General features: G+C 38.1%; 1 protein-coding gene across 2 annotated transcripts in view; it reads left to right on the top strand.

The window, feature by feature from the left end:
* Positions 1-27,486, top strand: part of Papolg (poly(A) polymerase gamma) — a 40,159-nt gene that overhangs the window by 4,626 nt on the left and 8,047 nt on the right. For both annotated transcript variants that reach the window (XM_004665523.2, XM_045148075.1), the window contains exons 2-15: positions 184-345; positions 2,242-2,308; positions 9,841-9,922; positions 10,357-10,466; positions 11,579-11,632; positions 13,303-13,414; positions 17,254-17,343; positions 21,298-21,436; positions 22,483-22,555; positions 24,242-24,362; positions 24,854-24,938; positions 25,394-25,447; positions 26,466-26,585; positions 26,942-27,051. In XM_004665523.2, coding sequence (XP_004665580.1) covers positions 184-345; positions 2,242-2,308; positions 9,841-9,922; positions 10,357-10,466; positions 11,579-11,632; positions 13,303-13,414; positions 17,254-17,343; positions 21,298-21,436; positions 22,483-22,555; positions 24,242-24,362; positions 24,854-24,938; positions 25,394-25,447; positions 26,466-26,585; positions 26,942-27,051 — 1,379 coding nt within the window. The remainder of the gene's footprint in view (positions 1-183; positions 346-2,241; positions 2,309-9,840; positions 9,923-10,356; positions 10,467-11,578; positions 11,633-13,302; positions 13,415-17,253; positions 17,344-21,297; positions 21,437-22,482; positions 22,556-24,241; positions 24,363-24,853; positions 24,939-25,393; positions 25,448-26,465; positions 26,586-26,941; positions 27,052-27,486) is intronic.

Consider the following 27,486-nt stretch of genomic DNA (forward strand, 5'->3'; position numbering starts at 1 on the left):
TATGAATAGTCCTTCATAAACATAAAATACTCATTCTTCCTTTAAAAAAAAAGTGCCTTTCCTAACTGCTAGTACTCAATAAAGCTTTAAGGTAGCTCAATTAAATTGAGTGGGCAGAGATTCAGTGAATCAGTATGATAGGATTCTTTACATTTTTTCTGCTGTTTTGTTTTTCTTAAACAGAAACACCATGCTGGACAGCCAGCGCCAACAAAAGCATTATGGAATTACCTCTCCAATTAGTTTGGCATGTCCTAAGGAAATTGATCATATTTACACACAGAAATTAATTGATGCCATGAAACCATTTGGAGTATTTGAAGATGAGGAAGAATTAAACCACAGGTAGGTCATTGAAAGCTAAAATATTTTACACTATATTGTCTAATCATTAATTCAACAAACATTGAATGCCCACTATGATCCTGATAGGCATATAGAAGCAAGGAAGAAGATCTTGGCCCTCTTGGAACTTAAATTTTTTATAGAGGCTAGAGAAGGGTATTAACAATTAGTCAAATAAAATAGTGTTATACATACTGAGTGTTGCTGAAAAAATAACTGTGGGGTAGAAATCTTCATAGAAGACTTACTAAGAAAGTAAGAGTTAAAGCAAAGTTTAAAGGTGAGCGAGAGCCATGTGGATATTTGAAGGAAGAGTGTTCTGGGCAGAAAGACTGAAATAAGTATGTAATAGATAGGTTTGAGGAGCACTAGCAAGATATTTTGGGTGGCTGAAACAGAGCAAATAAATGGGGCAGAAAATTTAGGTTTAAAGAAAGTGAGATGGGAAGTTTAGAGGACAAAGGCACTCAGGACCTTGTAAGCATTGTAAACGTTTTGGAAATGGTGTTGGAGAAATATTCAGCATTTAAGAGCATTTCCCACGCAAGCCTGAGGTAGCTGAGAGATGGCCATGTTTGATCCCCTGACCCCATTTACAAAACCCGGTATGGCCTCTTGTGTCTAACCCCAGTCCTGTAGGGGATCAGAGATAGAGAATTGCCAGAGCTCCCTCCCCCACAAAAATACCCAGCAGCCTCCAGGATCAGTAAGTAACTTCAGTTCAAATAAGAACAGGCTTAAGAGTAATGGAGGACATTCTACATTGCACTCTGGCCACCACAGGCAAATTCATGGGGCACCACATGGGCATATACATATACATATACACACCACATTGTACACACAAAAAACATATTTTGGAGGTGGGAAGCTATTAGAGTTTTGAAGATTGTCAGGATCTGGCTCATGATTTAACACAATCACTCTGGCTGCTGTGTCAAACATAGTCGAAAGAGTGGTACAAGAGCAGAAGCTAGAGAGCGAATCATTAAAAGGTTATAACCAAAGGAGGAAAGAGTAATGCCTGGAATATGTAAGTTTATAATGCAAATGTTATGTAGTAGTAGAACCTGGATATATATATTAAAGATGGGATGGTCTAATCACTGGTAGAAACAGTTTTCAACGGCACCAAGATTTTCAATCCCAGATTCTTGAAAGATGGAGTTCCCTCTTCTGGGGAAAACTGAAAAGATAGAAGTTTAGAAAGATCAGGAGCTCAGTTTTGCATGCTATCTTTGGAAATGCTAGTCTTTTTATTTAATATGGATGTTTATGACATTGATTGCAAAGTGCTTTAGTTAAGTAATATTTCATAAAAATTACCTAATAATTAGTACCCATTTTAATTATGCAAAGACCTGTAACTAATAATGAGAGAATGCTAGCCTCCAATACCACATTGACATGATACAATTCTAAGGCGAGGTGAAGAAAGTTGAAAGTCAGTTGACCGCTAGCCTCTCGAAGCCTCACGTGCCAGAGTGCAGAGGTGAGCGGACACTATTAGCACATGTATCAGGCGCTGTTCTTGTTCTTTTTTATTATTACACATACCGTGCCGTGTGTGTTTTTACTATTTAGTTTGTAGGAGGTTTTTTTGCTTAGTTTTTATTTTTAATATTTTATTATTCATTTATTTATTTGAGAGAAGGAGAGAGAGAATGAGTATGCCAGAGCCTCCAGTCACTATAAATGAACTCCAGGCGCATGCACCAATGACCTTGTGCATCTGGCTTACGTGGTCCTTTAGCTTTGCAGACAAGCGCCTTAACCACTAAGCCATCCCTCCATCCCTAGTTTTTTATTTTAAGTCTGAAGTTGTCATCTTTTCATTCTAGGTTAGTGGTTCTTGGTAAACAGAACAATTTGGTAATTATTATCTTTTTATTCTAGGTTAGTGGTTCTTGGTAAATTGAACAACTTAGTAAAAGAATGGATTTCTGATGTTAGCGAAAGTAAGGTAAGACTCAACTCCATGGAATTCTTAGTCTTGTTATATTTTGGTTATTCATCCAAGCAATAAGGTATAAGAGCCAAATTATTTGAAGTAATTTAAGCGTGATTGTGCATTTGTGTTGAACAGCAACACTTTTTAAAAAATTTTTATTAGCATTTTCCATGATTATAAAAAAATATCCCATGGTAATTCCCTCCCTCTCCCCCAACACTTTATACAGTAGATAGGTGTTTCTTTTTGCCTTTTGGAAGGATGCTTTTAGGCGTGTTTGTCAAAAGGCAGTTTTGCTTCAGTTGTCTTTTTTGCAGGGTAAGAGTGTGTACAAGTTTGTGAACAAATAAAGGTTCAATCAATTTGTTTTTATTTTCATATCTTATATCTATATAAGAATCTTATATAAATATTTTATTTTGAATGTATACAGTAATCTATCAGCTCTCCATTTTGATTTCATAATAAATAAACCACTAAATTTCGTATTGAAAATTTTAACAACAAAATTTGGTCCTCTGATAAACTTGGGGATAAATTGGTCTAGACAATTGAATATATAAGTAGGTTTAATATATAAGTAGGTTTTACCCCATAGGCAGCCAATTATATCTGCAAATCCATACACATGTCTTGTTTGGCCCATATGTAGTGGTGTAAATTTTTAATTACCAGTGTATTTTATTTAAAGCCACACTTCAGATTTCTTACAGTATTAGATATGATAACACAGGACCTACTTGTGAGCTCAACACAGTAGCCTTGAATGGAGCTGGGTTCCAGCCTCCCAGCACCTTGTAGTCCCCACCACTCACTGTTTTCTCTCCTATGGTAATTGCTGTTCATAAGTTTATGTAATTCTACTGTGGAATTCCCTTGTTTGCATACCTACTTGACCCTTAAGAATAGGAGTATACAAACCCTAATTTGTAATTACACAATTTTTTCCCTCCTACAACTTAGCTGTTTTTCCTATGAAATGAATGACATATTCTAGCTTTTTAGACAGTTTTAAATTAAGTTTTTCTAGGTAGGGTCTCACTCTAGCCCAGGCTGACCTGGAATTCACTATGTAGTCTCAGGGTGGCCTCAAACTCTCAGCGATCCTCCTACCACTGCCTCCCGAGTACTGGGATTAAAGGCGTGCGCCACCACGCCCAGCGAATTAAGTGAATTTTTGTGTCATGAGTATTATAAATATTTTGCTGGCTGGAATAGAATAAAATAGGACATGTTCAACTAGATGATTAAAGTTTATATTAGTTATGCGCTGGAGGGATGGCTTAGTGGTTAATCGCTTGCCTGTGAAGCCTAAGGACCCCGGTTCAAGGGACTTGAACTCTCCAGGACCTACGTTAGCCAGATGTACAAGGGGGCGCATGACCTAGAGTTCGTTTGCAGTGGCTGGAGGTCCTGGAGCACCCATTCTCTCTCCATTTATCTGCCTCTTTCTCTCTGTCACTCTCAAATAAATAAATAACAAAAATTTTTTAAGTTTATATTAGTCATCTTCCTATCACTTAATATCTTAACTTAATATCTGAGACAAGCTATTTATGAGGAAAAGGTTTAATTATTAGCATACAATTTTGGAGGCTTAAGTCCAAGCTCAGGCAACCCCATAGTTTTAAGCATCTAGTAGGGACAACAGATGGGAGTAACAAAAGTTGATGTCAGAGCAGGTGTCAGTTCCTGCCAGACAATAGAAACATTGGGTCCCACAGTCTCTTTCTTTTTTTTTTTTTTTTTTTGGTTTTTCGAGGTAGGGTCTCACTCTGGCTCAGGCTGACCTGGAATTCACTATGTAGTCTCAGGGTGGCCTTGAACTCATGGCGATCCTCCTAACTCTGCCTCCCGAGTGCTGGGATTAAAGGCATGCGCCACCACACCCAGCCCCACAGTCTCTTTTGAGGGCGTACTCCAGTGACTTAGGAACTTCCCCATTAGTCCCACCTCCTAACAGCCCATACTGCCACCCTACAGACCGAACCTTTTGGGGAACACCACACATATCAAACCATTTTCCTTTAACCAAATCACTGTAATGCTTATATTGAAGGGTTTTAGTTTTTTAATAATAGTTTCATCTCTTAACAGCAATCAGTTAAAAGTTAACATGTCGGCAGTCTTGGCATGTCTACTGTACTGTAATGCTCCTCTCAGCCCCTTAATCTCTATTTAGAATTAGAAATTATAGAAATAAATTATAGAACTATTTTTTTATAATTTTTTAAATTTTTTGTTTGTTTATTTGAGAGCAACAGACACAGAGAGAAAGACAGATAGAAGGAGAGAGAGAGAATGGGCGTGCCAGGGCTTCCAGCCTCTGCAGACGAAATCCAGATGCGTGAGCCCCCTTGTGCATCTGGCTAACGTGGGACCTGGGGAACCGAGCCTCGAACCGGGGTCTTTAGGCTTCACAGGCAAGCGCTTAACCGCTAAGCCATCTCTCCAGCCCTATAGAACTATTTTGAATTTTATTAATTTGGAATCAAAATGAGCAAGAGAATTGGTATGTCAGGGCCTCTTTCCCCTGCAAACAAACTCTAGATGCATGCACCACTTTGCATCTGGCTTTACATGGGTGCTAGAAAAATCAAACCCCAGTCAGGAGGTTTTGCCAGCAAGTGCTTTTAAACATTGACCCATATCATCAGCCCTAGACAGATTTGTTTTAAATAGACTGAGAATAATCTTATGAGCCTGCTAAGACTTTCGTCACTGCATAGCATGGTCTTTTAGCTGTTTTACTTTTGTTACCAGAAGACTCTGGCTCAATCCTGAGTTCTCAGCAGTGGTATAAGTTCAGGTGAAAAGCTGGACATGTATAATCAAAACATCAGTTTACTCAGTGATTCAGCATATTACTTTATCATAAATCATGTAAGAATCATCCTTTTCAACAGTGACATGAATTTTTTAAGATCTTGACTTATTTATCCCTTTTATTTGTTAGTCATGAGTAAGCTTACTACCTTTCTAGCTCTATGATGATAATACTCTGGAAACCTTAATATGGATTAAATAGCAAGTAACAATCCTGATTTACAGATAATTTTATTCAGGTTAACCAGATATTCTTTGGACTTATACTGAGCATTATGGGGAGTAGTAGACATAGTTCTCACCTCTGAGTAATTTAACTGATTGTTAAGACTAAGATATTGAAAAGCAGTCCAGAAATGTAAGACAGAAGGATTTAAAGATTGTGATGGTAGAAAAGCACAGAGGAAAAAGAGCTTGTTACAGCATGAAGATAATCAGGGAATGCTTCATAGGAGAGATGTCAGTTTTGAAAGATGAGTGGTCAGATCCTCACTCATCCAAGGCAAGGACAAGGCAAATGGCGATGGAAAAGAGATTGAGTTTTGACAAGCAGTTTGATCCTCAGAAAAGGGAGACTTGTAGTAGCATGGGGTAAAGATTTTAAGTAGCAGGCCCAAGAATCCTTACTTCAGGAATTGAAGAAGAATGTGTTGGGCAGAAGGGCCATATAGAATCAGTTAGGAATATCCAGCCAGTGAATTTTGTGTAATAGAGTAAGAGAAAAGAAAAACTGAGGGCAAAGGGGTAAAGACTGCTAAGTAGCCAAGATTAGAAAAGTAGTAGTTGAATAGAAAAGAAGCAACAAATGTGAGGCATGTGAACTAAGAGTTATTAAACCCAGTCAGGCTGTGGTGCAGCAGGTCTGTCATCCCAGCACTTGCAGGTAAACTCAGGAAGACCAAGAGTTTGAGGCTAGCCTGAGCTACGTGAGATCGCAAAAAGAGAGTAAAGAATAATGATGACAAATTTGTACAGGAAGGATATCAAGTAGAAATAGCAAATCCATGGCTTTTCCAATAGGATGAAGGGTTTAGATAATTAAGTGGATCAGGGTGCATGACTGGAAATCATCTGATACACACCTGCAATTGGCCCTGGCAAGGGTTGAGAAACAGTTTTTTAATTATGGGACAATCAAAGGAATGTGAATTGAAGTCATTTGATTAGATCTCATAAAGAGCTGTGTCAAGAATGACCTCACTTTTTTTTTTTAAATTTTTTTTTAAATTTATTTCTTTGAGAGCGACAGATAGAGAAAGAGGCAGATAGCTAGGTAGAGAATGGGCACGCCAGGGCCTCTAGCCACTGCAAAGGACCTCCAGACGTGTGCACCCCTTGTGCATCTGGTTAACAGTGGGTCCTGGGAATCAAGCCTCGAACTGCAGTCCTTAGGCTTCACAGGCAAGCACTTAACCGCTAAGCCATCTCTCCAGCCCAAGCATGACCTCACTTTTGAGAAAGGTTGTAAACAGTTAAAATTTATTTTATTTTTTTTTGACAGCTTCCATACTTACAGACAATAAATCATAATTCCCTCCCCTTCCCCACATTACCCTTCATAAATCCACATTCCACATATCCCCTCCCTCTTTCCATTATTCTCTCTTTAATTTTGATGTCATCATCTTTTCCTCCTATTCTGAGGGTCTTGTGAAGGTAGTTCAAGGCACTGAGAGGTCATGAATTTCAAGGCCAGTTTCTGTCTGGATAGTTGCATTGTAATCAGTCCTACACTTCCTTTGGCTCTTATATTCTTTCTGCCACCTCTTCCACAATGGACTCTGAGCCTTGAAAGGTGTGAGAGAGATGTTTCAGTGCTGAACATTTCTCCATCATGTCTTCTCAGCACTATTGTGACCAGTAGTCACTGCCATCTGAAAACAAGTTTCTCTAGCCATAAGTGAGAGTAGCATTAATATATGGGCATGGACATTAAATAAAGTTCTTACAGGGCAGTTTGGTGGGCATAATATATGTATTTAGCTAGACAACATCAGGGAGTACCCTCCTAATGCTATGGCTTTTGATTAGGTTTTTAATACCAGACGTATTTTTCCTCTCATAGAGTGGGTCTCCAGTACACGTAGAGCGCAGTTGGTTTCCCCCGTAACAGACATGCCACTATTGCACCCGTTGGCTCTTTGGGTCTGTCTGGCCAAACTTGAGGCTTGCAGTGTCCACGGTTTTCACCACTGATGGCTTTTGTCTTCCATAAAGCTGCATGCATTGCAGCTTTATCCAGCTGTCAGCTGATCTACAGGGAGGAAATTTTCAGCTGGGCCCGTTTGATTTCTCAATGACCTTGCAGCCCAGGAATGTAGAGTCTTCAGCAATAGGGTCTTATCATCTGTTCCTAGTGGGAAACCGAGAGCCTTTGCAATAGCCTGTAATGTTTTGAGGGACCTCTTTGGCCAACAACTCATTGGAAGGTATCCCATCCCTGACACTGAAATTTTTCTAGTAAGTCTATGGTTTCTGGGTGTGCCATTATCCAAAAAAGAAGGTTATCATATGGCCTATTCACAGTATCCTTGGTTTTAATTAACCATTATCCCACATTTCTTTTACTCAATCTCTTCCCCTGACCTTGCTTTGGCTGTTCCACCCTTGGTAATCTGTTTACATATATATAGTACTATCCCCTTAAGTGTATTCCACTCTTACCTCCCTTGTAGCCCTTTTGTAGCTTACTGGCCTCTGCTACTGAGTTTTACTCCAACTCACACACAAGTCTGAACATTTCTTACCAGGATCCACATATGAGAGAAAACATCTACCCGTTTCCCTGAAAATTACATAATTTCATTTTTCTTTGCCACTTTACTGTCTCTTCGTTACCCATTCATCAGTTGAGGGACATTTAGGCTGGTTCCATTTCCTAGCTGTTGTGAATAGAGGGGCAATAAACATGGTTGTGCAAGTATCTCTAAGATAGTGAGAAGAGTCCTTGGGATTTATGCCTAGGAGTGGTATAACTGGGTCATATGGTAAATCTATTTTAGCTGTCTCAGAAACCTCCACATTGATTTCTGCAGTGGTTGTATCAGACTATATTCCCACCAGCAGTGTGGTAGGGGTTCCTTTTTTTCTGCATCCTCACCAACATTTATTGTCCATTGTTTTTTTGATGATCGCTATTCTGACTGGAGTGAATTGGAATCTCAGAGTAGTTGCATTTCCCTTATGACTAAGGATGTAGAACATTTTTTTAGATGTTTATATGCCATCTGTATTTCTTTTGAGAACTCTGTTTAGTTCCTTAGCCCATTTTTAAATTGGGTTATTTGATTTCTTATTATTTAGTTTTCTGAGTTCTTTGTATATCTTAGATATTAATCCTCTTTCAGATGTATAGCTCGCAAAAATCTCCCATTCAGGGCTGGAGAGATGGCTTAGCGGTTAAGCGCTTGCCTGTGAAGCCTAAGGACCCCGGTTCGAGGCTCGGTTCCCCAGGTCCCACATTAGCCAGATGCACAAGGGGGCGCACGCGTCTGGAGTTCGTTTGCAGAGGCTGGAAGCCCTGGCACGCCCATTCTCTCTCTCTCCCTCTATCTGTCTTTCTCGCTGTCTCTGTCGCTCTCAAATAATTAAATAAATATTTAAAAAAAAAAAATCTTCTCCCATTCTGTAGGTTGCCTGTTTGCTGTGTTCAGTGTCCTTTGCTGTACAAAAGCTTTGCAGTTTCATGAAATCTCAATGGCTGGCTAGTGACCTTTTCCTCTAGCAGTTTTAGCATTTCAGATCTGATATTACGGTCTTTGATCCATTTGGACTTGATTCTTGTACATGTAGAGAGATAAGGATCTATTTTTATCCTTCTGCATATTGATATCTAGTTTTCCTAGCATCATTTGTTTAAGAGGTTATCTTTTCTCCAATATATGTTTCTGGCATTTTTGTCAAAAGTCAAATAGCTATAACAGCCTGAATTTACATCTGGGTCCTCTGTTCTCTCCCATGGATCTATGTCTTTGTCTTTATGCCAGTACCATGCTGGTTTTGTTACAGTGGCTTTGTAATACAGCTTAAAATCAGATATGGTGATAACACCAGCCTTCTTTCTTTTTTTTGTGTTTGTTTGTTTTTTCGAGGTAGGGTCTCACTCTAGCCCAGGCTGACCTGGAATTAACTATGTAGTCTCAGGGTGGCCTCAAACTCACGGCGATCCTCCTACCTCTGCCTCCCGAGTGCTGGGATTAAAGGCGTGCGCCACCACGCCCGGCTCCAGCCTTCTTTTTGTTGCTCAAAATTGTTGTGGATATTTGAAGTTTTTGTGCTCCCAAGTGAATTTTACGATTGCAACCAGTTAAAATTTTTGTGGCAGATTTATCACAAAACTAAAGGGAAGATGAGATTGACTAAGTTTTGTGTTGGAAAGAGCTGAAAATTGATTGGTTAGCTTCCCTAAGGTACTCTAAAGTTCCTTAGATGAGAGTTAAGCCAAAGGTAAACATTTTGAAGGAACTATAACAATCAAGTGATAAAAGATATGGGCATGTATAGTGAACATGAATTTCTCTTTTTTCTTCCTCTGGAAACCCCTCTTTTCTTCAAGTTGTAACTGAAAGAGCCCTATAATCTTTTTATAAATCTCATCTTACCAGATTAACAAATGTGTTGTATATCATTTGCTCAAAACAACAACAAAAATAGTAAATATTTAGTTGCTTTTTATTCAAAATAACTTGAACGATTGTCTTTTGCTTAATTTATTTTAGAATCTCCCACCCTCTGTTGTGGCTACTGTTGGTGGTAAAATTTTCACATTTGGATCCTATAGGCTTGGAGTACACACCAAAGGTAACTAATTTCTGTTATGTTCTAGTGATAAGAATTTTTCACAAACTATTTCTTGTCCACAGTTAGAAAATATAGAGCAAAACTCCCATTATCTCACTCAAAATTCGTAAATTTTTTGTTTATTTTTATTTTATTTATTTGAGAGTGGCAGAGAGAGAGAGAAGAGTGGGCACACCAGGGCTTCAGACCCATGCACCCCCCCTTGTGCAGCTGTCTAACATGGGTCCTGGGGAATCAAGCCTTGAACTGGGGTCCTTAGGCTTCACAGGCAAGCACTTAACTGCTAAGCCTTCTCTCCAGCCCACTAGGAAGTCAATATTAACGTCTTTTTTTAATACTTATCTTTCATACTTGTTTTGTACTTTGCTGTAAATTTTAATGAAAATATAAGTAATACATAATATAATCTTAATATGAAGTACTTTGACTTGTAGGAGCTGACATCGATGCACTTTGTGTAGCTCCAAGACACGTGGAAAGATCTGATTTTTTTCAATCTTTTTTTGAAAAACTGAAACATCAAGATGGCGTTAGAAATTTAAGAGTAAGTATCCTGGCATTTATTATTTTGAAGGCATAACAGATACTATAAAAGCTATGGTTTATGGTTATTGAAATACTTGTAAAGTTGCTATATTTTGAAATTTAATGCTCGAAGATTAAGAGCATAGGCTTTATAGATACATGGACTGGGTTTGTATGAAGAAACTACTTGTAGCTCTTAGGTCTTAGACCAATAACTATTTCTCTGAGCCTTGGCTTTCTTATCTATAGCAGCTTGGTAATGACTTATATGATATTTTGAGGACTGATAAACTAATAGAATAACTATTTGATATCTGATAGTTGCTGCATATCAGACTGTGAGCACTAGTAGTATATGTGGGTTCAGTCTGGGTATGTCTGACCCTTCATCAACAAACGATTTCAGTATTAATAATTTGTCAGATGTTAGCTTTAATCCTACCAGTATTATTATTTTTTTTGCTAGGTGACTTATGAGCTGACTGTTTTAAAATTTATATCAGCAGTACTTTTTATAAAAAATTGGTTTTCAGTTCAGACCCAACAAAAAATAAGTGATTAGATGGCAGCAGTTTTGTCTTCCAGTTTCTGAAAAATATTTTTAGAAGGATATATTAGATATCTATTTGAATGACACAGGTTATAAAATAAAATACGCCTTGGGCTGTAGGGATGGCTTAGCGGTTAAGGCATTTGCCTGCAAAGCCAAAGGACCCAGGCTCAATTCTCCAAGACCCACATTAGCCAGATGTACAAGGGAGTGCACACATCTGGAATTCATTTGCAGTGGCTGGAGGCCCTGGTGTGCCCATTCTCTCTTTCCCTCCCTCCCACTTTCTCTGTCAAATAAATAAAAATATTTAAAGTAAAGTAGGCCTTAACTGAAATGTAAAACTGTAAACATTTTCACTTTGTAAACAATGGAATTAAAATACATATTGGAGCCCATTGTGATGGCCTTTAATTCAACCACTCAGGAGGCAGAGGTGGGAGGATCTCCACAAGTTCGAGGTCATCCTGAGCTAAGTGAAAAACCAAAATGAATACAAATTGGGAGCAAAGATTTGTTATTGTTAGTTAGAAAGAATAAAAGATTCAGTTATGTCTTAAAATTGTTTTCCTCCTTTATAGGCTGTAGAAGATGCTTTTGTTCCTGTCATAAAATTTGAATTTGATGGTATTGAAGTAAGTATTGAGTAATTTTTTGAATTTACAGTTGAAATATTTAATCTGTGAATTTTATTTTTTAATCAGACTTTACACAGGCACCATTTCGTTTTGAGTTGTTCTTTTGGTTTGAGGATTGTGGTAGTGTTGCCACTGTTGTTTGTTTTTGATTTGAGATAACACTGTGTTGCTCAGGCAGGCCTTGACTTGGAGTCTTCTAGCCTCAGTTTCTTGAATGCTGAAATTATAGCTATATACCACCCTACTAAGTACATAGTTTAAATAATTAGTTAAGCTGTGTATATGTCTGTCCATCTCTCTGTGTCCATCTGTTTGACTGTCCTCTCATCATGGGATCCTGGTATTTGGGTATTGTGCCTCAAAAAAACAGCCTTATTTAAAATACAACTCTGCCTTCCCACTCTTTTGTTCTGGGTTGTTTTTTGTTTTTCTTATTGTTGTTGTTTTAGTTTTTCAAGATAGGATCTTACTATAGCCCAGGCTGACCTGGAATTATTCGCTATGTAGTCTCCGGGTGGCCTTGAACTCATATGTGATCCCCCTACCTCTTCCTCCCAAGTGCTAGGAATAAGGTTCGCTACCATGCCTGGCTTGTTCTGTTTTTTTGGTGTTTCCTCATTTTTTTTTTCTACTGTCATTTTTTTTAATATTTTATTTTGATTTACTGATTTAAGAGAGAAAGAGGCAGAGAGATAGAGAGTGTGAGCATGCTGGAGCCTCTAGCCACTGCAAACTAACTCCAGACATATGCACCAGCTTTCGTGGGCCCTGAGAACTCAAACTGGGGTCCTTTGACTTCACATGCAAGCACCTTAACTGCTAAACCATCCCTCCACCCCCCACTTTTAAAAAATTATTTTTATTCTTTTTCATATTTTTAATTTATTTTTTTTTTGTTTGTTTGTTTTTGTTTTTCAAGATAGGGTCTCACTCTAGCTCAGGCCGACCTGGAATTCACTATGTAGTCTTAGGGAGGCCTCAAACTCATGGCGATCCTACTACCTCTGCTTCCCAAGTGCTAGGATTAAAGGCGTGTGCCACCATGCCCAGCTATATTTTTAATTTTTAAGAATACTTTTTTACATTGTCTAAATGTTCCTTTTTATTCATCTGTTCATAGCTGTCTGTCCTTACTTCCAAATAAAACATTTGCTTTCTTAGGTTTGCTGCATCTATTGCTATTTATTTGTCCATCTGCTTCCCAGGTTTCATAGCTTTTGCTGCTGTTTTCTTCAATCTCATTTTCCTACTGGGTCATTTTTGTCTTTAACTTCAAAACAAAGCTAGACAAAAACCAAAACATTTTTATATTAAGTTGGCTTTCAAGAAGCAGTAGGGTTAATGTGTGTTGAATAATTCATCCTTTTCAAAAGGGTTTTGATAGGTCTTTTGAAACCTATTTTGATGAGGGTTTATTTTTGGTTTTGGTTTTGTCTGTATATGTATTGTTACATATATGCTAAAATCAAACTGTTCTGCTTAACTTGAAAATTACCTCAAAACTGTACAGTGATTTTCCTACATGAGATTGCCTTCATAGGCCTCTAGAAGTTTTTGTATAAGTTCCCAAACTGATATTTAGAATTTATTATTATATTTGAGGTCGAATTAGGAAAGTTGGACTTAAAGGAAAAAAAGTGATTTTTTTTTTTCATTTCTTTCCAAAGATTGATCTAGTCTTTGCAAGACTGGCAATACAGACCATATCTGATAACTTAGATCTAAGAGACGACTCTCGTCTGAGAAGCCTTGATATAAGGTGTATTCGCAGCTTAAATGGTAAGTTTCTATAAAGAAATCTCAGATACCTATATGGCAACAATTAGATAAACAGTGCCTTTTATAAAGGTATTGGACTAACTAAACGCATAATGTTGGCTTCAAGTGTATCTTAGTCCATATGAGACCATGAATTCAATCACCAATACCAAAAAGGGGGGGGGTTGTCATATTTTTTCTAAATCTTATGTATATTTAATTAATTTATTTAACAGAAAAGAAGTAGATACAGAGAGAGCGAAAATGGGTGTGCCAAGGCCTCCAGCCACTGCAAATGAACTCCAAACACGTGTGCCAACTTACATATCTAGTTTACATGGGTCCTGGGGAATCGAACCTGGGACTTTAGTTGCAGGCAAGCACCTTAACCACTACCACTAAACCATTTCCCCAGCCCTCATATTATTCTTTATACAGAAAATGCAACTACATTTAAACATCCAAAGAAAAATCACATTTATTTCAAAAGTTGCTGATATGTACAATTGTGCCTCATAAAATATTTTCTTAAAAAATAATAATTGTGGTGAACTCGCTTTTCCAGCTTTGGGAAGCAGAGGTAGGAGGATTGCTGTGAATTTGAGGCCTCCTGGGACTATATAGAGTTCCATGTCAGCCTGGGCTAGAGTGAAACTCTACCTTGAAAAAACAGCAACAGATAAAGAAAAGAATTGTGGTTTATAACTTACTTTCCCTGAACTCCTATAAATCTTTAATACTTATTGAGAATCCCAAAAAACTTTCATTTATATAAGTTATATCAGTCTAATATTTACCATATTTAAGAAAAAAAATGGGCTAGAGAGATGGCTTAGCAGATAAGGACCCAGGTTTGATTCCCCAGTATCCACATAAGCCAGATGTACAAAGAGGCACCTGAATCTGGAGTTTGTTTGCAGTGGCTAGAGGCCCTGATGTGTCCATATTCTCGCTCTCTCTCTCTCAATAAATAAATAAAAACAAAATATTTTTTAAAAAGCAAACAAACTCAAGACACATGTGCCCCCTTTGTGCATCTGGCTAACATGGGTCCTGGGGAATCAAGCCTCAAACCAGGGTCCTTAGGCTTCACAGGCAAGCACTTAACCACTAAGCCATCTCTCCAGCCTGCAAAAGCTTGTTTTTTTTTTTATTTTTTTTTTTAAAGTTGTTAAAGGGCTGGAGAGAGAGCTTAGAAGTTAAGCACTTGCTGTGAAGCCTACAGACCCTGGTTCGAGACTCAGTTCCCCAGTACCCACATAAGCCAGATTCCCAAGGCAGCGCATATATCTGGAGTTCATTTGCAGTGACTGGAGGCCCTGGTGCACCCATTCTCTATCTCATTTCCCTAAATTTGCAAGTAAGTAAATTAAGAAAATTAAAGCCGGGCATGGTGGAGCATATTTTTAATCCAAGCAATTGGGAGGATTGCTGAGAATTCAAGACCACCCTGAGACTACATAGTAAATTCCAAGTCATACTGGGCTAGAGGGAGACCCTGCCTTGAAATACCAAAAAAAAGCTGGGTGTGGTGGCTCACACCTTTAATCCCAGCACTTGGGAGGCAGAGATAGGAGGATCACTGTAAGCTCAAGGCTACCCTGTAGATTGAATTCCAGGTCAGCCTGGGCTGGAGCCAGAACCTACCTTGAAAACGATGCCCCCCCCCAAAAAAAAGTTTTTAAAAATACACTACTTAATTTTGAAATAACAAACCTATTATAAATTAATATAAACAAACTTGTTTCTAGATTTTCCTGTATTTCTATAATTACCTGTTACTGACTTAAGCAGAAAGTCTTGAGTATCCTCCCCAGCACATATGGGTGCTTGAAATCTCAACTCAGGTCCTCATGATTATACAGCAGGTACTTTACCCACTAAGCAAGCAATCTCCCCATCCCAAACACTTAGTGTTCTATATATATAATTTTAGAGAATGGGAATACCAGGGCCTGTTGCCACTACAAACAAACTACAGACTCATGCACCACTTTGTGCATCTCCCTTTTTGTGGGTACCAGGGAATCGAGCCTGGGTGGCAGGCTTTGCAAACAAGTGCCTCTACTTACTTAGCTATCTCCCCAGCTCCAAGATTTAGTTGTTTTCTTTGTTTGGTTTTTGTTTTGTTTTTTTGTTTGTTTGTTTTTGTTTTTTGTTTTTTTAATTAGAGAGAGACAGAGAATGGGCACACCAGGCCCTCCAGCCGCTAAAAACACCAGGTGCATGTGCTAACAAGTGCATCTTGCCGATATGGGCTCTCGGGAATTGAATCTGGATCCTCAGGCTTAGCAGGCAAATGCCTTAACCGCTAAGCCATCTCTCCAGTCCCAAGACTTAGTATTTTTATTAAAATAGATTTTACCTCATAGATTATCAGAGTTTGCAAACCACTGATATATAATCTCTTATTTCAATTAATCATTGCACTTGGCTTTACTTGTGGAATATAACAGCATATCACACCATCTGTGGCTAAGGCTTACATTGGAATTGTAACAGCTTTATTACTTGGGGGTATTTGATTACCAGTTCAGTGTGGAAGAAAACTGAAAAGGTACTTAGGCTCAGCTCTATTTTGTTTTCCATGTACTCTTTATTTATTTACACATGTATTTATTTGCAAGCAGAGAGAGAGAGTCAGAGAGGAAGCATGGGTGTGGCAGGGCCTCTTGTCATTGCAGATGAACTCCAGACACATGCACCACTTTGTGCATCTGGCTTTTTACATGGATACTGGGGAATTGAAAATGGACCATCAGGCTTGGCAAACAAGCTCCTTAAACCACTGAGCAATCTCCCATCCCTCCCACTGTGGTTTTAATTGTGTTTTACTATGATGAGAGATACTGGCAGCTGGGCAGCTGTTTATACACTTCAGAGACTTTGCATATATTCTCAGGAAAAGTCTCCTCAGGTCTTTGGAATGTTTTTCATTCTGCTATGTGTGTGTTTCTATTCAATTTTATGAGGTCCTTGTGAATCTTATGTATTAACCTCTTATCAGATAAATATGGCTTGCAAATATTTCCTTCCATTTTATTAGCCATTTTTTTCCTTTTTTTTTTTCTTTTACAAAGAACATATAGCTACATCATGTATAATATCATCTCTTCCCGCCTCCTTGCCCCCATTCTGCTGAGGGTACTCCTCAGGGTGGTTGCTGGTATTCCTCATGGGTTGTGATTACATGTTGTGAGAGCAGTAGTCAGTAACTTGGGGGAGGGGGACAATGTCTCTGGGTATTCCCTTCCACTCTGTGGCTCTTACGATCTTTCCCTGAGCCATGACTTTTAAGTCTACTTCAATGATGAGCTCTTTGGAGCCTCTGGATCTCTGCTTTTGTAGGTGTCGAATATCCTCAGCGTCTGTCTCCATCACTCTGGCCTTGATTTTCAGACTCACCATGGAAGCAAACCCTCACTCATCTCCCCAATTCCTCTGTGCTTTTACCTGGGCTTTGGGAAGTGTGAGGAGGAGTACTTTATCTTCTTGGGTCTCACTATCTGATACTATTCTAGGAGCTGAAGTGTGGTTAGGTGGCCATCCATGTACTTTTTGGCGGGGGGGGCGGTGCTCAAGGTAGGGTTTCATGCTGACCTGGAATTCACTATGTAGTCTCAGGATATCCTCGAACTCACAGTGATCCTCCTGTCTCTGCCTCCTGAGTGTTGGGATTAAAGGCATGCACCACTACGTCCGGTCCATGTACTTTTTAATTCTTCAAAAGTAAATTGCTTACTAAATAAGCAAATCTATTATCTTTTATATTTTTAGCATTTGAAAGTTCAAGATTAGGAAAACATTTGAATTAATTGAATTTTGTTCTTTAATGCAAATTTCAATGTTTTGTTTTTCAGGTTGTAGAGTTACTGATGAAATATTACATCTAGTGCCAAATAAAGAAACTTTTAGACTTACTCTAAGAGCAGTCAAATTATGGGCAAAACGTAAGTATCCCAAGCCTTTTATGTTTACATTCTAAAATTCTAATTTTCTGTTGTCAGCAATAGAAGCACATATGAAAACTCAGAATGTATTGATGGCATTGAAGGTGAGGACTTATAAGCTTTGAAAAAGCTGTTTTACACTTGTAATGATTATAGTGTTCCTCTGTGTTACATTCTTTCTATGCCTATATATACAGGTGTTTGTGTGTACACATGGTTCATTAAAGGCCAGTTTTCTACTTCTGATCTGACACAGGTCATTCTGTATCATTTCTAACTACATTTTTTGAGAATTGTAATAAATTCTGAGAAATGATTTGTTAGATGATTTTGTGACCATGCAAAACATAAGAGAATGTGCTTATGATAACCTAGATGATGTAGCCTACTACACACCTATTATATTGGTGTCCTAAACTGGAAACTTAGGCACAACCTCCTATCGTATTGAATATTATCAGCACTTACAACACCAAAACACAGAAAAGCAGTAGTAAAAATAGAAGGTAAAAGACAAAGAGGGTACATCTGTGAGAGCAGGCAGCAAAGACTAGAAGTTTGCTCTGGCTGACTCTGCTCGGTGATTATGAGTGAATGTCTAGGGCATTAATCTCCACTACTGTGACATCATATGCTTTGGCCTCAGTAAAGTTCTTCAATAATACATTAACCTTTGCTTATTGTGACTCTTCACTTTGTAATAATTTCAAGATTTTATTTGACTCCATTGTAATAACACTTAGCTTCAAACACATACACAAGTGAGGCACGTTGGCATATACTTATGATCCTATACCTCAGAAGGCTATGATAAGAGGGTTGTTAATAGCTATCATTCATCTGTCTATTATCTACTAATTATGGTACTAGAATTTAACTCATGGCCTGTGCATGCTAGGCAGGCACTCTACCACTGAACTATATCTCCCCCAACCCCCCTTTCAAATGTGCTTTAGAAGCTTGTTGAAATCTGCAAAAACTTTTGCTAAATTTGGGCTAGGGAGACAGCTCAGCAGCTAAAGGTATTTGCTTGCAAACTCTGCTTTCCCAGATTTGATTCCCTAGTACCCATGTAAAGTCAATCTGGAGTTCGTTTGCAATGGCAAGAGGTCCTGGTGTGCCTCTGCACACTATCTCTCCCTCTTTTTCTTTCCCTCACAAATAGGTAAAAATAATTTTTTAAACAAAACTTTTGCTAAATCCTTTGCCATAGTTTGTGATACTATAAAGAGAATCCAGGGCCGTAAACATGCAGGGCACTTTTTCACTGAACTATATCTGCAGCCCATCTTCACTGAGTTTTCATGATGGTTCTCCTTGTTCCAATAGTGCCCTTTTCTTTTGCCTCTGCTTTAGCTATATGTTCAAGCAATAGAAATTGTTCATCTCTATTACAGTCTTCAGTGATCATCAACATACATGTGGTCTGTCATTAACATCATAGTGCTGCACTTCTGGCACCAGTTTTCACATATCTAAAACAGCACTCTCGGCTGGAGGGATGGCTTAGAGTTTAGGCACTTGCCTGCAAAGCCAAAAGACCCAGGTTCAACTCCCTAGGACTCACATAAGCCAGACACATAAGGGGCACATGCATCTAGAGTTCATTTGCAGTGGCTAGAGACCCTGAGTTCCATTCTCTATCTGCCTTTCTTCTCTCTCACATAAGTTAAAATAATTAAAATAGCACTCTCATTTTGATTATGTCAGTGTTTCATATCTGGACTGTCAAATGCAATTTAAACTATTAAGCATTTGAAATATGCAACTAAAGAACTTTTTGTTGTTGGAGGTAGGGTCTCACTCTGGCCCAGGCTGACCTGGATTTAACTTTGTAGTCTCAAGGTAGCCTTGAACCCACGGCAATCCTCCTACCTGTGCCTCCCAAGTGCTGGGATTAAAGGTATGAGCTATCACACCTAGCTGGAACTTTTTTTTTTTAAATTATTTATTTATTTATTTGAGAACGACAGAGAAAGACAGATAGAGGGAGAGAGAGAGAATGGGCGCGCCAGGGCTTCCAGCCTCTGCAAACAAACTCCAGACGCGTGCGCCCCCTTGTGCATCTGGCTAACGTGGGACCTGGGGAACCGAGCCTCGAACCGGGGTCCTTAGGCTTCACAGGCAAGCGCTTAACCACTAAGCCATCTCTCCAGCCCTAGAACTTATTTTTTTAAAGACACGGGTGTTCTTGAAATATTTCATTATTTTATTTATTTATTTATTTATTTGAGAGAGGTAAAAGGGAAGAGAGAGAGAAAATTGGGCACCAGGGCTTCCAGCCAAGGCAAATGAACTTCAGATGCATGCACCACCTTGTGCATCTGGCTTACATGGGTACTGGGGAGTCAAACCAAGCTTCCTTTGGCTTTGCAGGTAAGAGCCTTAACTGCTAAGCTATCTCTCTAGCCCAAGAACTGATTTTTTAAAATTTGTATTTTAGAACCAGGCGTGGTGGCGCACACCTTTAATCCCAGCACTCGGGAGATGGAGGTAGGAGGATTGCCATGAGTTCAAGGCTACCCTGAGAATACATAGTGAATTCCAGGTCAGCCTGAGCTGGAGTGAGACCCTCCCTTGGGGGGAAAAAAATGCATTTTATTTCAGTAGTTGTCAAGAAAAGTAAAAATAATGTTCATACAGAATCTTAAACAGGACTGGAGAGATGACATATTGGTGCTTGCTTGCCTGAAACACCTAATGACTTGGGTTCAATTCCCCGGTCCCATGTAAAGTCATATGCACAAAATGGCACATCTGGAGTTAGTTTGCAGTGGCTAGAGATCCTGGCATGCCCATTCTCTCCCTCTCTCTACCTGCCCCCCCCCAATAAATTAATGAGAATTTTAAAAAATTTAACATGGGCTGGCAATATGGCTGTGATAAGGATGCTTTCTTGCAAAGCCTGTCAGCCTGAGATCAACTCCTCAGTACCCAGGTCAAGCTAGATGCACAGTGATATATGCATCTGGATTTCATATGCAGTGGCAGGAGGCCATGGCTTGTACTGCTGCTCATTCTCAAATAAGTAAATAAAGTATTTTTAAGTTTATTTTAAAAGCTAGATGTACAAAATCTTAAACATAATGTTTGTGGGATCATTGTTCTTAGTAGCCAAATGAGTAAACCACATATTCATAGACTGATAAATGTATAAACAGAAGATGCTTTCTCTATACTGTGAAATAGTATTTTGCAATAAGATAAGGATGCAATGCTATTATAGCATTTAACAGCATTTTGTTAAAAGACTACATATTGTATGCTTACATTTAGATGAAATGTCTATAATAAGGACAGATCTGTAGAGACAGAAAGTAGATCACTGGTTGCCTCAATTGGGGAAAATTCAGAAAAGATTGCTATACCTTTTGAGAGTTTCTTTTTGGAATGATGAAAATGTTCTAAAAGTGATTACAGTGGTTACACAACTCTGAACATACAAAAAAAATTGAAGTGTGTCAAATTGTCAGTAAAGCTCTTTCCAAATAAATACCCATATGTCACTTATCTATAATATTGAACAGTGAAGGACTATAAAGACTTTAAACAAGTATAATTTGTTCTTGGACTCCAAGTATCTTTCATAGTCAGGGTAAACTAATTTGTACGAAACAATTTCTCTCTCCTTATAGAGTAAATGAAATATTTTGTCAGGTTTTAGATGCATATTTTTCATAGTTGACAACTGCAATTGGTAATCGGTAGGTAGGATTTTTTTTTCCCTCTTTCTAGCCCAGATATTTGAAACTAAAGCAGGTTACTGTTTGACCAAGTAGAAATTATGGTTTACTAATAGAATCTGAGCCTAGCATAAAAGTCTGCTTATGAATTTCATGGGTGTGTGTGTGTGTGTAAAAAATTCCAAGTAACAGTTTTATGAATAAAGCTGCCCTATTGTATGTCAAGGACAGCAGATCCTAATAGTAATTAACAGATATATTGATTTTCTAGGTCGTGGTATTTATTCCAATATGCTGGGGTTCCTTGGAGGAGTCTCCTGGGCAATGCTAGTTGCCAGAACTTGCCAGTTGTACCCAAATGCAGCAGCCTCAACTTTAGTTCATAAATTTTTTTTAGTTTTTTCCAAGTGGTAAGTTACATACTTTTAATAGTTAACTCTTTTTATATAAGTTTTTTTTATTTGAAAATTTAAGGACTATAGCCACATGTGGTGGTTCACACCTATAATTCCAGCACTTTGGGAGGCAGAAGTAATCTGTGAGTTTAGGACAACTTGGCCTACATAGTGAGACCATCCCCCCCCCCAAAAAAAATACTTTATCTTTTCTTTCCTTTCCCTTCCTTCCTTCCTTCCTTTTTTTTAATGTGTGTGAGAGCGAGAGACCTCCAACCAGTCCAATTGAACTCAAGATGAGTACACCCCTTTGTGCACATGTGTGACCTTGTGTGCTTACATTACTGTGCTTCTGGCTTATATGGGATCTGGAGAGTCAAACATGAGTCCTTATGTTTTGCAGGCAAGCCCCTTGAATGCTAAGCCATTTTTTCAATCCACATTACTTTAAGTTTTAAAATTTTAAATTTGAAGCAGTGATGAAACCTCCAGATACCTGCCCCCCCCCCACCTCCTCTTCTGATGACTTTAATCCTTGGGCGGCTGAGGTAGAAGAATAGCTATGAGTTCAAGTGTGCTGTGAACACAGGTGTGTGCCACCATGCTTGCCTTGTCCCGTTTAAAAAAAAAAAAAAAAAAGTGTCATTTAGTAGAATAGAAGGAAACAGACCATGAGTAAACCAGGGCTTTGTGCTGCTATAAACCAACTCCAGATGTATGGTATTTTTGCATCTGGCTTTATGTATGTGCTAGGGATTTGAACCCTGAGTCAGCAGGCTTTGTAACCATGCACCTTTAATCACTGAGTTATATCCCTAGACCTTGTCCCCCTTTTTTAATGGCAGAATAAAATAGCACTCTCTTCCAGAATTTGTAAATGTGGGCTTTGTTAGGAGAGTGCTTATTTTAGATTTAACTCTGAACATTACTCACTGTTCAGAGATTAAGTTTCCCTCATTTATAAAGTGTAGGTCATAATCATAGATATTATATGATTTTAATATTTCATATAACACCTATAGTGAGATTCGGTACGAATTAATTTGCCTTATTCATCTTAGGGAATGGCCAAATCCTGTACTGTTGAAACAACCAGAAGAAAGCAACTTGAATTTACCTGTCTGGGATCCTCGGGTATGTGGATATATTACGGAGTTTAATTGAATCATTTAAGAAAAGGACATTTCTCTAATGTTTAAAGATTATTCCTCTGCTTCCTGTTTATCCTCTTTCTGAACAGTAGTAACCCTTTCTTTGCTGTATGTTTGTTGCCAGTGATCTGAATCTCTAATGCTGATCCAGATGTTATATCCTGGACTAGAGCGATGGCTCAGCAGTTAAGGGCTCTTGCATGCCCCAGGTTGAATTTCCCAGTCACACACATAAATAAGGCCAGACATGAGACACTGGCATACACACACATAAGTAAATTAAATTTTTTTTCTTTTTTTTTTTAGTGTAAGGCTAGAGAGATGGTTCAGTGGGTAGAGTGCCTGCCATGCAAGGAGGACCCAAGTTTGGATCCACAGAACTCCTGTAAATGTCAAGTGTGGTGGTTCTTGCCTGTAAACCTAGTGCTAGTGTTCAGGAGGCAGATCTCCAGGGCAAGATGGCTAGCTAAACTGGCCACATTGCTGATATCTGGGGTTTTTTTTTTTTTTTTTTTGTTGTTGTTGTTTTAATTTATTTATTTAAGAGCAGCAGAAAGAGAGAATGGGCATGCCAGGGCCTCCAGCCACTACAAACGAACTCCAGATGAATGCACTCCCTTGTGCATCTGGCTAATGTGCTTGGGAAACCAGGCCTTGAACCAGGGTCCTTAGGCTTCACAGGCAAGCACTTAACCGCTAAGCCATCTCTCCAGCCTGCTGATCTCTATTTAGTGAGAAACCGTGTCATTACAGATTAAGTAGAGTGTGAGAAAGGGAGATACCTAGGGGCAATCTCTGGCCTTGACACATCTGCATACACATATGAAAATGAATACATACACCTATATATGCAAAAACAGATTGCTTAGGTAAGACTAGCTATCTCAGAATGAGTTAATATTTACAACAATATACTGATGTATGTAAAAGTTTTATGTTGCAGTACAATTTAATTTATGATTTTAAGCATAATTATCACATTTTAATTTTGTTAGAGAGTGAGTGCTCATTCTTCTACATAAAACAAAAGGGAAGTCATTCACTGAGTGGGTACTGAAACGGATTGACAACCAGTGGCTCATATATAATGCTGTTTTGTTTTGTTTTGTTTTGTTTTGTTTTGTTTTGTTTTGTTTTGTTTTGTTTTTCGAGGGACAGTCTAACCTGAAATTTACTCAGGGTGGCTTGAACTCACAGTGATCCTCCTACCTCTGCCTCCTGAGTGCTGGCGAGCACCACCTTGCCTGGCTATCATATAATGCTTTTTATATAAATAATAGTACATTTCCTTGATTCTAAAAGACAGTTGCTCATAAGATGCATCATTTAATAGCTTCTCTGAGGAATAATTAATTTCTGCAGTTTTCCATGACTTCAGTAATCAGACATAGTTGGGGTAGGGCTAGAATGATTGCTAAGTGGTTAGAGGACTTAATTATAAAGCCCAATGGCCCAGGTTTGATTGCCCAGTCCACATGTAAAGCCAGCCACACAAAGTGATGTATGTGTCTTCTCTCTCTCAAGATTTTAAAAACTGTAGTAGTTAAGGGAAAATGTACTTAGAATTGAAGAAATTTAGTATTAAAGGCATATTTCATGTTCTTCATACTTTTGGGGAAGATATCTGAAATAGGAGAATTGATCAATTATTCTACTTCTAATTTCACAGGTAAATCCTTCAGATAGGTATCATCTTATGCCAATAATCACCCCCGCCTACCCACAACAAAATTCTACGTATAATGTGTCCACATCAACTCGAACAGTAATGGTAGAAGAATTTAAACAAGGTAAACATGTTGACCCTGTTGTGCCTTACATGTTCTTAAATGCATTAGAATTATATACTTAATTGTAAAAAAGCCTTATAGATGTTTACCAAAATATCTGATATTTTGGACAAAACTTGAATGATATGATTGCACTTTTGTTTGCAAAATACATAATAAGTTTACATTTTCTCTTCATAAAATATTTATTTATTTATTAGAGAGGCAGAGAAAGACAGAGAATGGGCATTCCAGGGCCTCCTGCTACTGCAAACAAACTCCAGACACAAATGCCACTTTGTATTTGACTTTATGTGGGTCCTGGAGAATAGTACCTGAGTCGTCAGGCTTTGTAAACAAGTGCCTTTAGCTACTGAGCCATCTTTCCAGCCCCATATTTACATTTTCAAATCAATAATTCATTGGAGTTAGATATTTTTCATAACATTACACAGGAGCTGATCAATTTGCAAAATCAGACTTACTAAGACTTTGTTTTTGTTTTTGTTTAGGTCTTGCAGTTACAGATGAAATTCTTCAAGGGAAATCAGATTGGTCCAAACTACTTGAGCCACCAAATTTTTTTCAAAAGTATAGGTATGTAATATTTTACATATTTTCATTTATGTACATAAAAGAGAAATATTAAATTTGCTTTTGGGATTTTTTTGCTTGTTTTGTTTTATTTATTTGTGACAAAACCTCATTTTAATAGTTCAGACTGACCTGGATAGAACTCACTAAATTTGTAGCAATTCTCCTCCCTTGGCCTCCCAAACACTGAGATTACAGATAATGAGCCACCACCATGACCAGCAAAAATGCTAATAAAAGTCATTAGTGATAAGAGTTCTTTAATCCTAGTAGTAGTTAGTCCAAGTTTTAAGGGAGTTATTTTTTAATTGTAGGGGCTACTATTTTATGAGCATATTGTACCTTTGATAAACTTGTATGTTTGTGTTGCTTTTTTATTGAGAAGTAGAAAGAAAAATTAATGGAAAAGCAGACTAACAATGTTTCTGATTTTTTTCCTCCTTGATTGTTCGTCATAGACATTATATAGTTTTGACTGCAAGTGCATCAACAGAAGAAAACCATTTAGAGTGGTAAGACTTACATTTCAAGTTCTCTTACCTGTTGTATAGTGAAAATAATATGTAGCGCTTCACCCTTTATGAAAATTTGTTGCTTGGCTTTTAAAACTTTGTATCTTAAAATTGTCAATGAAAAAGATTAAAAAATTGTTATTACATGATCATGAAACATCAGTGATTAACAAATAGCCATCAAGTTGATACTTCAGAATCAGCAGTGATATGAGAGTTAGGTACAGATTTTGTTTCTTTTCAGAGTGAGAGTTAAGCAGAATTTTGAAGTAGTGGACCAGAGAAATGGCTCAGTGATTAAAGACACTTGCTTGCAAAGCATGATTGGCTGGATTCAGTTCTCTAGCATCCACGTAAAGCCAGACACACAAAGTGATGCATGCATCTGGAGTTTGTTTTGCAGAATACCCTATCACATGACATTTTCCCTTTCACTTTCTCAAATATTAAAAAGAATTTTGAAATATTTAGACAATCCTGACACTCAGCTATGTACTGCCACCTGTTTGTATGGTGTGTATCCTTGTTGGTGCATGCTTGTGGAAACCAGGGGTTGACATCTTCCTCAGCCATTTTTTACTTTATTCACTGAGGCATTATCTCAGTTAAACCCAGGTCTTGCTGATTGGACTAATCAGGCTAGCAGCTTTGTCCTCAGGATCCCCTGCCTCCGCCTTCCTGGCTCTTGGACTCTAGGCAGCCCACCACACACCCAGCATTTATGAGGCTGCTGGGTATCTGGTTATCACACTTGTGCAGCAAACACTTGACCCACTGCATCATCTCCCCAGCTGCCAAGATGAAATGTTTTTGTATTCACATATCCATTAAATACATCAGTTATTTTAAAAGAAAAAAGAATATATGCCAAAAGTCATTAAAGAGTACCTACTATAATTGGACTACATATTTTAATCAGACACATAAAGCTTCATAGCTAACATGCCATTTGGTTTACATGAATATAATTGCCAAATTTAATATGGTCATAAGAAAAATCACGTCTCTTTTATTTCAGGGTTGGATTAGTAGAATCAAAGATTCGGGTGCTTGTGGGAAACTTGGAGCGGAATGAGTATATTACTCTTGCTCATGTAAATCCCCAGTCATTCCCAGGAAACAAGGAACATCACAAAGAGTAAGATTTTTCAAAAATCCATTTCTTAAATAATGTTATTTGACGAGCATTGTTTCAGATCACTCATAAGATTGTCATTAACAGGCATTTATTGGTGGTGAAACAGTATATGTTTGATTAAAAAGCTCACGGTAGATGCAGCAAAGTCTCCATGAATAGGCTTGGCTTATCTTTAAGCATATTATTTAGCCCATTTCAAAGCTCTTTAGAAAAATGCAAGATAGATAACCAGTGCTAGTCTAACCACTGACACCTTTATTAATGAAGTAGCAATATAGGAACTAAATGTTAATTACCAAATAGCATCTGTTAAACTATTTAAAAATTAATGAAAATTCTTAAATTTTACTTTATAGGAACAATTATGTTTCAATGTGGTTCCTCGGGATAATTTTTCGGAGAGTAGAAAATGCAGAAAGTGTCAACATAGACTTGACATATGATATACAGTCATTTACTGATACAGGTAAGACTGTTATAGAGCTCTGCTTTTCAACTTTTGCTGTGCCTCGGTATCATCTATGTAGGATTTTACTTAAAGTCTCACAATTTGGCTGACTGAAATGGTACCCATAGCATAGAAATCTGTATTCAAAAAAAGAGTCATAAAACAGCTTCTAAGACATAACATTTCTAAGAATGTCTCTGAGGGATACTTTTTGTTTTGTTTTGTTTTGTTTTGTTTTGTTTTGTTTTGTTTTGTTTTGTTTTGTTTTGTTTTGTTTTGTTTTGTTTTTCGAAGTAGGGTCTCACTCTAGCCCAGGCTGACCTGGAGTTCACTATGGAGCCTCAGGGTGGCCTTGAACTCATGCCGATTTTCCTACCTCTGCCTCCTGAGTGCTGGGATTAAAGGTGTGCGCCATCACGCCCAGCTTTGAGGGATACTTTTTAAAAAAAAATT

Source organism: Jaculus jaculus, chromosome 4 (genome assembly GCF_020740685.1).
Source record: "Jaculus jaculus isolate mJacJac1 chromosome 4, mJacJac1.mat.Y.cur, whole genome shotgun sequence".
Taxonomy (NCBI): Eukaryota; Metazoa; Chordata; class Mammalia; order Rodentia; family Dipodidae; genus Jaculus; species Jaculus jaculus.